At 40.7% G+C, this 12,534-nt stretch overlaps 1 protein-coding gene and 1 non-coding gene across 4 annotated transcripts in view; one reads left to right on the plus strand and one right to left on the minus strand.

Moving 5' to 3' along the window:
* Nucleotides 1-356: 356 nt before the first annotated feature.
* Nucleotides 357-463, minus strand: LOC141174779 (U6 spliceosomal RNA). The gene has a single exon (XR_012252985.1). It is a non-coding gene; the product is annotated as a U6 spliceosomal RNA (small nuclear RNA).
* A 225-nt stretch (nt 464-688) lies between these two features.
* The window catches only part of TMEM259 (transmembrane protein 259), a 139,917-nt gene continuing 128,071 nt past the window's right edge, over nt 689-12,534 (plus strand). The window contains exons 1-2 of one of the 3 annotated variants that reach the window (XM_073685467.1): nt 689-839; nt 1,117-1,325. In XM_073685467.1, the coding sequence (XP_073541568.1) occupies nt 1,128-1,325 (198 nt within the window). In that variant the 5' untranslated portion in view covers nt 689-839; nt 1,117-1,127. Of the gene's footprint in view, nt 872-1,116; nt 1,326-12,534 lie in introns of all 3 variants that reach the window. The other 2 variants (XM_073685457.1, XM_073685477.1) reach the window with 2 other exon arrangements.

The following is a 12,534-nucleotide window of genomic DNA, read 5'->3' on the forward strand; positions in this document are numbered from 1 at the left end:
TGATATAATTGTGGGGGATACAAAATATAGAAATATAATGATATCACTGTGGGGGACATAAAATATGGAAACAAAGATATCACTATGGGGGGATATAATATCATTGTGGGGGATATAAAATATGGAAACATAATGATATCACTGTGGGGGGATATAATGATAGAATTGTGGGGGATATAAAATATGGAAACATAATGATATCACTGTGGGGGATATAATGATATAATTGTGGGGGATATAAAATATGGAAACATAATGATATCACTGTGGGGGGATATAATATCATTGTGGGGGATATAAAATATGGAAACATAATGATATCACTGTGGGGGGATATAATATCATTGTGGGGGATATAAAATATGGAACGCTTCACGAATTTGCGTGTCATCCTTGCGCAGGGGCCATGCTAATCTTCTCTGTATCGTTCCAATTTTAGTATATGTGCTGCCGAAGCGAGCACGAGTTCACAGGTGATTATATGGGTATATATAGTCCTTTATTTTAAATCATTTTTGTTTATGGAGAGTTACATGTTTGACATCTCTGTCTTCTCTTTGTCACACCGCACATCCTAGACGAATGATGTCGCCACATACAATCACTTACATCTAATTGTTCCTGATTTTATGCGATCACTGGGCCGCGCAGTGCCTCATGGTTAAGCTGCATTTTATCAGCATAGTTCCGCCTACTGTCCCATAGTGCCTCGCACATTCATTTTCACGGTCACTGCAATGGCTGAGGCTACAGGAAACGGAAGACAGACCGGAAGTTGGCGATAACCAGATTGTGCGACCCCGTCAGCTGTAAGGGGTCCCCTCCCCACAGACATAGGGGTAAGAGCGGGGACCCCCCGAACAAGGCATAGGTAGGCACGCCGGCATACGCATGGACATGGCAGGGGCCACTGTGCGGGTCCATAGACAGAGGCAGGCTGGCTGCAGCTAATGTAATGTGCTGTTACCAGCGCAGGGTCCCGGGATGGAGGGTGTTACTGCGCATGAGCGTGTGAGGGAAGAAGCTGTGGATTACCCTCTGTCTCCTGTCACTACTCTGCTCGGCATCTGCAATGTATCAATCTGCTGAATTCCTTCTTTGTTTTTATTTTCTAAGGAATCCTCAAGATGTCTGAGAATCAGGGAAATATTCCTATCAATAACACTAACGGAAACCGGGTTCGTACCCCCAATCTTAACCAGAACCCCCTGATTAACGTGCGGGATCGCCTCTTCCACGCTCTCTTCTTTAAGATGGCAGTCACCTATGCTCGTCTCTTCCCACCATCCTTCCGCAGAATCTTTGAATTCTTTGTTCTTCTTAAGGTACGTATCTATAACATCCCTTTTATACCCTAGCTGCTTGATACTTACATGGCCGACATTCACTTTCTGAGCACATACTGCCATGTGCGGGCCGGCTGTAGACCTCCTGACCTTGGCTGGGCTGCCTCGTGTACTCCCGTGTCCTGGAGTACTTGGACCGCAGATGTCAGATGTGTGAAAACGGCCTTATCTGCTGGAGATCTTAATATTGGAATGTTGTGTCAGGACTCCTTAGGAATAAGGTCTATCGTATATTTAAAGGGGTCTCCAGTGCTGCTCGCTTTTGTTTACATGCAAACCATGTACCTTAAACTATGTGGCAGTCCAGTCATCGCACTGTGTTCTGAATGCAGCCTTAAATGGGATGTCTGGTGAAAACGGTATCACCAATCCACAGGATAGATGATAACTTGCTGATCATTGGAGGTTCAGCTGCTGGGACCCACACCGATCAGCATAACAAGTTACTTTAATCCTTGTTAGAATAGTGTGGCGGTGTGCATAATTGATATTCATAGGTTCTGCGGTAGTCAGGCCTCCTGTTTGCCATGACGTTTTATTATGGGGATACAAATCAGATGGATTTCAACAACCAAGGTATCATGTTAATCAGTGTAATGTCGCCCACCTGACAGTGTATGTGGTTTACTGAGCACAATCCTGCTGACAGGTGCGCTTTAAATACAGATAATCAACCTCAGGATTATAATATACAGTGTCAGTTTTTAACATCAGTGATTTTTTTCTTGTGCAAAAATAAAGAAATTGCAGAGCTTCTACTGTGCATTACTATGTTAAAACTAGAAAGCAGACGGGTGACTATTTGTGATTTTTCACTGACCCATAGACTTCAGAGGATATTTCAAAGAGGTTGTCCACTACTTTATTATTGATGACTTACCTTTAGGATAGGTCATCAGTGTCTGATCGGTCAGGGTCTGACACCAGGCACCCCTGCCGATCAACTGTTCTCAGTGTCAGCAACTACTGACCATAAATGCTCAATTGCAGAGCTGCTCCGTCTTCTGATAGAGACCATGGCAAGGTACTGCACATCCGCCTCCTATTGATTTGGGAAGTGGATGTGCAATACTTTGCTGCGGCCACTATCAGAAGATGGAGCAGCTCCGCAATTGAGCATCTGTGGCCACCGCCAGCCCCGAGAACAGCTGATCGGCGGGGGTGCTGGGTGTCAGGTCCCGGCCAGTCAGACATTGATGACCTATTCTAAGGACTGGTCATACATGATAAAGTAGTGGACAACCTCTTTAATCCTTGACTTGGATCAGAAACTGACTTGTCTCTTAAATTTTTATTTTTTTTTGAGACCCTCAATTCGCCCAAAAAATATGGACATGTGAACAGTACCATAGATTGCGTGTGCATTGTTTCTTGAAGAACACTGACTTCACGCGTGGTTTATGCAGATCTGACTGAGGCCTGTCATTTGTTTGGATTTTATCAAGTGACAAGCCTGCATACAACCTAGCTGTACCTCCATAAATTTATGATCAGTCATTTGCTCTGCAAAAAGTCTCAATGTGGCCCTAGCCTACGGAGTTCCACAAATAAAATGTGGTATTGTAAAACGTTATGTAATATATACTTTTATAGTTCTGTTTCTAGTTAAGTGAGAATGGTAGTAGACAATAAAAATGTGTTTTAAGTCATGTGGCAATCATATCGATGTATGGCTGCATAGTGGAAATGACCAAGAAATCCATCACCAGATCCGTTTGCAACATACACATTTGGATGTGGATTTCTGCCTTAATGTTGCGATATCTGAAAATTGTGGCAAAATTTGTTGTGGGTTTGAAAATCTGGAGCTATCATCAAATCTTGATATGAGAAAAAAAATAACGTTGGCCTGTATTACTGAAGTGCGTGCACCTACAGTACTAGCGGTCTAGCCCTTCTCTACAATACTCTGGTTACAACTCCTCACTGCTGGTATGGGGTCAGGTTTTCACCTTTTTAGTGATCATCTTGGAGCAAATTAAGATTGTAATCTAACATTATATTGAAAATGCTTTGAATTGTGTACAATGAATATTTTCTATAGTCAGAATGACCCTGGGTTCTTTAGTGTTGTTGGGGCATACAGTTATTATACACAGTGGCCCTATAACCAGAACTTGCTCCTGTTATCTGGAGTGCAATGATCAGAGAACAATCTGGTCTCATCCAGTGCCTCTTTTTCTGTCTTAAATCCACAGTGAGTCAATTTCTGAGGTGGATTCATTATAGATTTCATGCATTTCACTTTAATGCATGAACTCCACTATGAATCTGTACCAAAATCTGCATTTTGTTGTGGACCTGCGGTAGAATGATCTGCTGTGTACCCATCCTTACTAGTCAAGAACATGACAGTTCTGTCCTCACGGCTGCACTGGGGAGTCCGCGGGTACTGGACCCTATGGGGATCTCTATACGTCACCTGCTAGTTGCGACCTGCATTGCCGAGTAATTGCAGAATACACTTGGCTGCTGCTTAGCAAAAAGGGATATCATGTATTCATTAGGGACAGAAAGATTCCCTAATGGATAATTACTCTCTGAAATTCTGCCTTTCCCTCCCAATTTTGCCTTTAAAATCTTCTTGCTTAATGTGTAAGTTGTCTTGGTGCTTCTGTGGTGTGGTTCAATTATACACAGACTGTCCAAGTAGCAACAAAAGCAAAGTTATGTAAGACTATGCTAAGGAGCAACACCGTGAGCAGGATGCAGGTTTGGAAAGTGTTGAATTCCATACATACATTTACTGATATTTTTTCTTTGTTTTTCCATATTTAATTTCATATATACCAACTTTTTATCTTTAAATAGGGCATAAGGGATAAATTAGGGCCAGTTTGATAAATTTGGCAGATCGAGTCTAAAGCTCACCATACACTATAGATGGCTGCCAGCTGAACAGTAGTTTGGCCAATCACCAGGCCAACAGCCATCTTGCCCAACTGTCCCAAATATAAGAGTGCTTGGTCTACCAAAGCAGTTCTGTGTTCTCTTTAAGTCTATGTTCACACATTGCTTTTTGCTGCGTTTTCCAGGATCCCAAAGTTCTGCTTTGCTTCCACTATAGAAGCATGAACAATGCAAGGTGTTAGGTCACCAATGCAAGACGTATGTGAAACCATAAAGACATGGGGCCGGGATGAAGCAAAGTGCGCTCTGTGACCGGTTCTCTGCGCATGGCTTGGAAGTCAGAGAGCACAGTGCACATCACAGGACCCTGTGAAGGTGCAGGGGAGGGGGGAAATATGGTAACTAAGCATATAGGCGGGGATTTCAGGGAATAATAAACAGTTACGCAGAGATTTCTTGGCGTCCAGGGGGCACCAAGCCTGTGGAAAAGAGTGGATAAAAACCCTTTTCTCTGCATTCAGACCTCTACTATGGGCCATACAGGTATGTTTAGATTTACTTTTCTATAACCTGTATGCCCATATTAGAGGTTTCATATCTCCCAGGGGGTGACGGATTCCTTTTTAAAAGGCTTGTTTCATGAAAAACAAATATAAATTAGAAAATCCAGCTGATGAAATGTAATTAAAAAGTTAGTTTATTGGCATAGATTAAAAGACACGGCAGTAGTACACACCAGCAGGTAGAGAAACCAACGCATTTCAACCTATGACAGCCATGAAAAAGACCGCATAGGTCAAAAAGCGTTGCTTTCTTTACCTGTTGGTGTGTACTGCTGCCGCGTCTTTTAACCCCTTAAAAGCCCAAGACATACTAATGCTTACCTGTTCTTTAAGAGCCAGGAACGTATTGGTACGCCCTGTTGATTTCGCCTGCACACAGGCTGTGCGCGCGCGATCGCCACCGGGTGTCAGCTGATAGCACTGGATGTCAGCTGTGACGATGTGCTGGGAGCGGTCCCGCACCGCTCCCGGCACATTAGCCCCCGCAATGCTGCTTAACCACCTCTCCTGCCGGCGTCCAACGCTGTCTGCCGTTGCTTCCCGGATGTTGCCATGACGACCCAATGTCGTCATGACAACATCCGGGTCACCAGACAGCAGGAAGATACTTTGGTCATGCGCATCTGCAGCGCTGACAGCCTGTATAGCACAGAGATGGTGCTCCATCCCTATGCTATCCAAGCAATCAGAGTAAAAAAAAAAAGTGAACGTCCCATAGTGGGGCAAAGTGTAAAAGTTAAAAAATTGTAAAAAATATTTAAATAAAAAAAAAATAATCCACCAAAAATATAATGTACCCATCAATAAATATTATTATGGGAAAAAAAAAAACAATAAAATTACACATATTTGGTATCGCCGCGTCCGGAACGACCTGACCTATAACTGTCCCACTAGTTAACCCCTTTAGTGAACACGGTTAAAAAATAAAAAACGAAAAAAAACCAATGCTTTATCATCATACTGCCAAACAAAAAATGGAATGACACGCGATCAAAAGGACAAATATAAATAAAAATGGTACCGCTGAAAACGTCATCTTGTCCCGCAAAAAACAAGCCGCCATACAGCTCCATCAGCCGAAAAATAAAAAAGTGATAGCTCTCAGAATAAAGCGATGCAAAAAAAAACTATTTTTCTATAAAATGGCTTTTATTGTGTAAAAGTGCAAAACATAGAAAAACAATATAAATGTGGTACCGCTGTAAATGTACTGACCCGAAGAATAAAGCTGCCTTATCAATTTTACCACACGCGAAACCGCATAAAAAAAAAAAAAAAAAAAAAAAAAAAAAAAAAAAAAAAAAAAAACCTGAATTGTTGGTTTTTTGTTTATTCTGCCTCCCAAAAATCAGAATAGAAAGCGATCTAAAAATGTCACATGCCTGAAAATGGCACCAATAAAAACGTCAACTCATCCCGCAAAAAACAAGCAGTCACATGACTCTGTCGGCCAAAATATGGAAAAATTATAGCTCTCAAAATAAGGCGATGCAATTACTAGATTTTACAAAAAATGCGTCTATTCGTGTGTGACAGCTGTCAATCATAAAAACCCCATATGATTCTGGTATCTCTGTAATCACACCGACCCAAAGAATAAAGTCGTCTAATCACTTATATCGCACGAGGAATAGCGCAAAAAATAAACTCTCGGGATAGGGTTGGGGCTACGGTTGGGGTTGTATTAGGGTTGGGATTTTTTTCAAAAGTAAAAAAAAAACAAAAACAAAAACTGGTGAGTAATGTTGAGCGCAAGTGCTCGCTACTTGAGTTTGCATCGGGTACTCGGGTACGCACTGAGTATCGCGGGTGCTCGAGTGACATGCTCGAGTCTCCGCCCCATATGCTTCGCGGCCGAAAAAACCTTGCGGGGATTGCCTGCCATGCACGAGCGATCCCTGCATGTGTTTTTTTTTTTTTTTTTTTTTTGTGTGTGTCTAATAACTGTGAAACGTGGGCGGGGACTCGAGCAGGTCACTCGAGCACCCGCGATACATGGTGCATACCTGAGTATCCGATGCAAACACAAGTAGTGAGCACTTGCGCTCAAGACTAATAACATTAGATCATCATATTGAATAAATTATCAAATTCTGTGTCGTACCACTGGGTTCAAAATGATCACTATACCCCTTGATAAAATCCTTGAGGGGTGTAGTTTCCAAAATGGGGTCACTTGGGGGTAACCACTATTTAGGCACATCAGGGGCTCTCCAAACGCGACATGGCGTCCGCTCTCAATTCCAGCCAATTTTGTGTTCAAAAAGTCACACAATGCTCCTTCCCTTCTGAACTCTGCCGTGTGCCCAAACACTGTATTTTCCCCACATTTGGGGTATTGGCGTACTCAGGAGAAATTGCACAAAAGTTTTTGGGGTCCATTTTCTCCTCTTACCCTTGTGAAAATAAAAAAAATTGGGGCTAAAACATAAATTTTGTGGAAAAAGATAATTTTTTTTTATTTTCACGGCTCCATGTTATAAACTTATGTAAAGCACTTGGAGGTTCAAGGTGCTCACCACACATCTAGACAAGTTCCCTGAGGGGTCTAGTTTCCAAAATGGTGTCAATTGGGGGTTTCCACTGTTTAGGCACATCAGGGGCTCCCCAAATGCAACATGGCGTCCGCTAATTATTCAATCAAATTTTACAATCAAAAGTCAAATGGCACTCCTTCCCTTCCGAACCCTACCGTGCGCCCAAACAGTGGTTTTTCCCCACATATGGGGTATCTGCTTGCTCAGGGGAAATTGCACAACAAATTTTGGGGTTCATTTTTTCCTGTTTACCCCCTGCGAAAATAAAACAAATTGGGTCTAAAGTAACATTTTTTGTGAAAAAAGTTAAATGTTCATTGTTTTCTTCCACATTCCAAAAATTCCTGTGAAGCACCTGAAGGGTTAATAAAGTTCTTGAATGTGGTTTTGAGAACCTTGAGGGGTTCAGTTTTTAGAATGGTGTCACTCTTGGGTATTTTCTGTCATAAAGACCTCTCAAAGTGACTTCAAATGTGATGTGGTCCCTAAAAAAAAAAAAATGGTTTTGTAAATTTTGTTGGAAAAATAAGAAATCGCTGGTCAACTTTTAACCCTTATAGCTTCCTAATTTAAAAAAAAAAAAATTATATATATTTATTTTGGTTCCAAAAATTGTGCTGATGTAAAGTAGACATGTGGGAAATGTTATTTATTAACTCTTTTGTGTGACATATCTCTCTGATTTAAGGCCATGAAAATTCAAATTTTCAAAATTTTCACCAAATTTCCGATTTTTTTTCACAAATAAACGCAAGTGATATCGAAGAAATTTTACCACAATCATGAAGTACAATATGTCACGAAAAAACAATCTCAGAATCAGGTGGATCCGTTGAAGCGTTCCAGAGTAATTACTTCATAAAGTGACAGTGGTCAGAATTGTAAAAATTGGCCTGGTCATTAACGTGCAAATCTTAATAAATCAATAAACAGACTTTAATTACATCTCATTCTCTGGATTTCAAGCCGAGTTCCAGGCTCTCCTTGCAGATCCTCCAGCTGTATCCTGATACTTCCGGACTGGTGAGCTGACTCTTCCCTTCCTCCCGTATGCATTTGTCTCATGAAAGTACATTTTATCAATAGATCTTAGAATAAAATTAGCAAATAATCTCAAATGGAGCATACTGGAATAATATAATATGTTATGTCAGAGCAGTAAAAAGCATATGGCCCAATTTAAATATGTCATGAAAGGATAAAAAAACCTTGAATTAACAAGTAATACAGATACTTTATTATGATACCTCAACACACTGTATGATGACCCAGATTTGGCCCACAAGCCAGATTTTCCCTAACATCAGCTATTAGGGAAGACTCAGAATTGCTGCATATCCCGTGTCTTTTGGACCATAAACCCCGAAAATGGGGGGGTGCGTCTTATGGTAAAGTATGGTTACTTTACTGGATAGTTTTAACAAAATAGGTTTGTGTGTGTGTATATATATATATATATATATATATATATATATATATATATATATATATATATATATATATATATATATATATATATATATATATATATAATGTGTGTGTGTACAGACCAAAAGTTGTACATTCACACTGAAGGCATCAAAACTATGAATTAACACATGTGGAATTATATACTTAACAAAAAAGTGTGAAACAACTGAAAATATGTCTTATATTCTAGGTTCTTCAAAGTAGCCCTCTTTTGCTTTGATGACTGCTTTGCACACTCTTGGCATTCTCTTGATGAGCTTCAAGAGGTAGTCACCGGAAATGGTTTTCACTTCACAGGTGTGCCCTGTCAGGTTTAATAAGTGGGATTTCTTGCCTTATAAATGGGGTTGGGACCATCAGTTGTGTTGTGCAGAAGTCAGGTGGATACACAGCTGATAGTCCTACTGAATAGACTGTTAGAATTTGTATTATGGCAAGAAAAAAGCAGCTAAGTAAAGAAACACGAGTGGCCATCATTACTTTAAGTAATGAAGGTCAGTCAGTCCGAAAAATTGGGAAAACTTTGAAAGTGTCCCCAAGTGCAGTTGCAAAAAACAAAAGAATGGTCTATTCTCATCAGATCTATATCCACAGGTGTACACCACCAAAATAGTCATGTAAGATAGGGAAAGGGGAAAGTAGGAAAAGTGTGGATATAAAGAAATTTAAAATGCATAAACTTTATTGATTAATTAAAATCCTATAGGTGTAAAATCGCTCATGCATCTATAGATGCATATAAGGTAACCACCTACTGATTGAAAAAGTGGTACCCACTAATAGATCTGGCTGGATGTAGTGTAGGGCACATTTTGGGACACCTCAGTCGAGTCCCTCTAATGTAGGACCGAGGTCATATATATATGTGATATCCCCATATATTGGAATAGCCTAAATATGAATGTCAGGAGGAACAATTAAAGTTGAGAAAAATAGTTGCTATAGTAGCAAAATGTACATATATAAGTTTGCCTTAGGGCATTACTATTCACCACCTGGTATATATATATATATATATAATTTGTTAAAACTGTACAGTTATAACAAATTAAATGAAGATAATAAGACCAAAGAATTTGTGATTGCAATCATTTTCAGGAAGAAACTGAGTATTATCTGACAGAATTGCAGGGGTGCCAATACTTTTGGCCAGCACTGTATATATGTAAAATATATATATATATTTTTTTTACATATATACAGTGCTGGCCAAAAGTATTGGCACCCCTGCAATTCTGTCAGATAATACTCAGTTTCTTCCTGAAAATGATTGCAATCACAAATTCTTTGGTCTTATTATCTTCATTTAATTTGTCTTCAATGAAAAAAAGCACAAAAAGAATTGTCCTAAAGCCAAATTGGATACAATTCCACACCAAACCTATAAAAGGAGGCGGACAAAAGTATTGGCATCCTTTGAAAAATCATGTGATGCTTCTCTAATTCGTGTAATTAACAGCACCTGTAACTTACCTGTGGCACCTAACAGGTGTTGGCAATAACTAAATCACACTTGCAGCCAGTTAACATGGATTAAAGTTGACTCTGTCCTGTGTCCTTGTGTGTACCACATTGAGTATGGAGAAAAGAAAGAAGACCAAAGAACTGTCTGAGGACTTGAGAAACCAAATTGTGAGGAAGCATGAGCAATCTCAAGGCTACAAGTCCATCTCCAAAGACCTGAATGTTCCTGTGTCTTCCGTGCGCAGTGTCATCAAGAAGTTTAAAGCCCATGGCACTGTGGCTAACCTCCCTAGATGTGGACGGAATAGAAAGATTGACGAGAGATTTCAACGCAAGATTGTGCGGATGGTGGATAAAGAACCTCGACTAACATCCAAACAAGTTCAAGCTGCCCTGCAGTCCGAGGGTACAACAGTGTCAACCCGTACTATCCGTCGGCGTCTGAATGAAAAGGGACTGTATGGTTGGATACCCAGGAAGACCCCACTTCTTACCGCGAGACATAAAAAAGCCAGGCTGGAGTTTGCCAAAACTTACCTGAGAAAGCCTAAAACGTTTTGAAAGAATGTTCTCTGGTCAGATGAGACAAAAGTAGAGCTTTTTGGGAAAAAGCATCAACATAGAGTGTACAGGAAAAAAAAGAGGCATTCAAAGAAAAGAACACGGTCCCTACAGTCAAACATGGCGGAGGTTCCCTGATGTTTTGGGGTTGCTTTGCTGCCTCTGGCACTGGACTGCTTGACCGTGTGCATGGCATTATGAAGTCTGAAGACTACCAACAAATTTTGCAGCATAATGTAGGGCCCAGTGTGAGAAAGCTGGGTCTCCCTCAGAGGTCATGGGTCTTCCAGCAGGACAATGACCCAAAACACACTTCCAAAAGCACTATAAAATGGTTTGAGAGAAAGCACTGGAGACTTCTAAGGTGGCCAGCAATGAGTCCACAGCTGAATCACATAGAACACCTGTGGAGAGATCTCAAAATGTCAGTTTGGAGAAGGCACCCTTCAAATATCAGGGACCTGGAGCGGTTTGCCAAAGAAGAATGGTCTACAATTCCAGCAGAGCATTGTAAGAAACTGATTGATGGTTACCGGAAGCGGTTGTTCGCAGTTATTTTGGCTAAAGGTTGTGCAACCAAGTATTAGGCTGAGGGTGCCAATACTTTTGTCTGGCCCATTTTTGGAGTTTTGTGTGAAATGATCAATGATTCGATTTTTGCTTCATTCTCTTTTGTGTTTTTTCCTTGCAAGCAAATTAAATGAAGAGAATACTAAAGAATTTGTGATTGCAATCATTTTCAGGAAGAAACTGAGTATTATCTGTCAGAATTGCAGGGGTGCCAATACTTTTGGCCAGCACTGTATGTCCATCAGGTGGTGAATAGTAATGCCCTAAGGCAGACTTATATATGTACATTTTGCTACTATTGCAACTATTTTTCTCAACTTTAATTGTTCCACCTGACATTCATATTTAGGCTATTCCAATATATGGGAATAATATATATATATATATATCCTCGGTCCTACATTAGAGGGACTCGACTGAGGTGTCCCAAAATTTGCCCTACACTACATCCAGCCAGATCTATTAGTGGGTACCACTTTTTCAATCAGTAGGTGGTTACCTTATGTGCATCTATAGATGCATGAGCGATTTTAATTAATCAATAAAGTTTATGCATTTTAAATTTCTTTATATCCACACTTTTCCTACTTTCCCCTTTCCCTATCTTACACAGTTGCAAAAACCATCAAGTGCTACAAAGAAACTGGCTCACATGAGGACCGCCCCAGGAAAGGAAGACCAAGAGTCACCTCTGCTTCTGAGGATAAGTTTATCCGAGTCACCAGCCTCAGAAATCGCAGGTTAACAGCAGCTCAGATTAGAGACCAGGTCAATGCCACACAGACTTCTAGCAGCAGACACCTCTCTTCAACAACTGTTAAGAGGAGACTTTGTGCAGCAGGCCTTCATGGTAAAATAGCTTCTAGGAAACCACTGCTAAGGACAGGCAACAAGCAGAAGAGACTTGTTTGGGCTAAAGAACACAAGGAATGGACATTAGACCAGTGGAAATCTGTGCTTTGGTCTGATGAGTCCAAATTTGAGATCTTTTGTTCCAACCACCGTGTCTTGTGCGACGCAAAAAAGGTGAACGGATGGACTCTACATGCCTGGTTCCCACCGTGAAGCATGGAGGAGGAGGTGTGATGGTGTGGGAGTGCTTTGCTTTTGGGGATTTATTCAAAATTGAAGGCATACTGAACCAGCATGGCTACCACAGCATCTTGCAGC

Source organism: Phyllobates terribilis, unplaced genomic scaffold (genome assembly GCF_046119375.1).
Source record: "Phyllobates terribilis strain yellow unplaced genomic scaffold, ASM4611937v1 Scaffold_1__5_contigs__length_1240528914, whole genome shotgun sequence".
In the NCBI taxonomy this organism is placed as follows: domain Eukaryota; kingdom Metazoa; phylum Chordata; class Amphibia; order Anura; family Dendrobatidae; genus Phyllobates; species Phyllobates terribilis.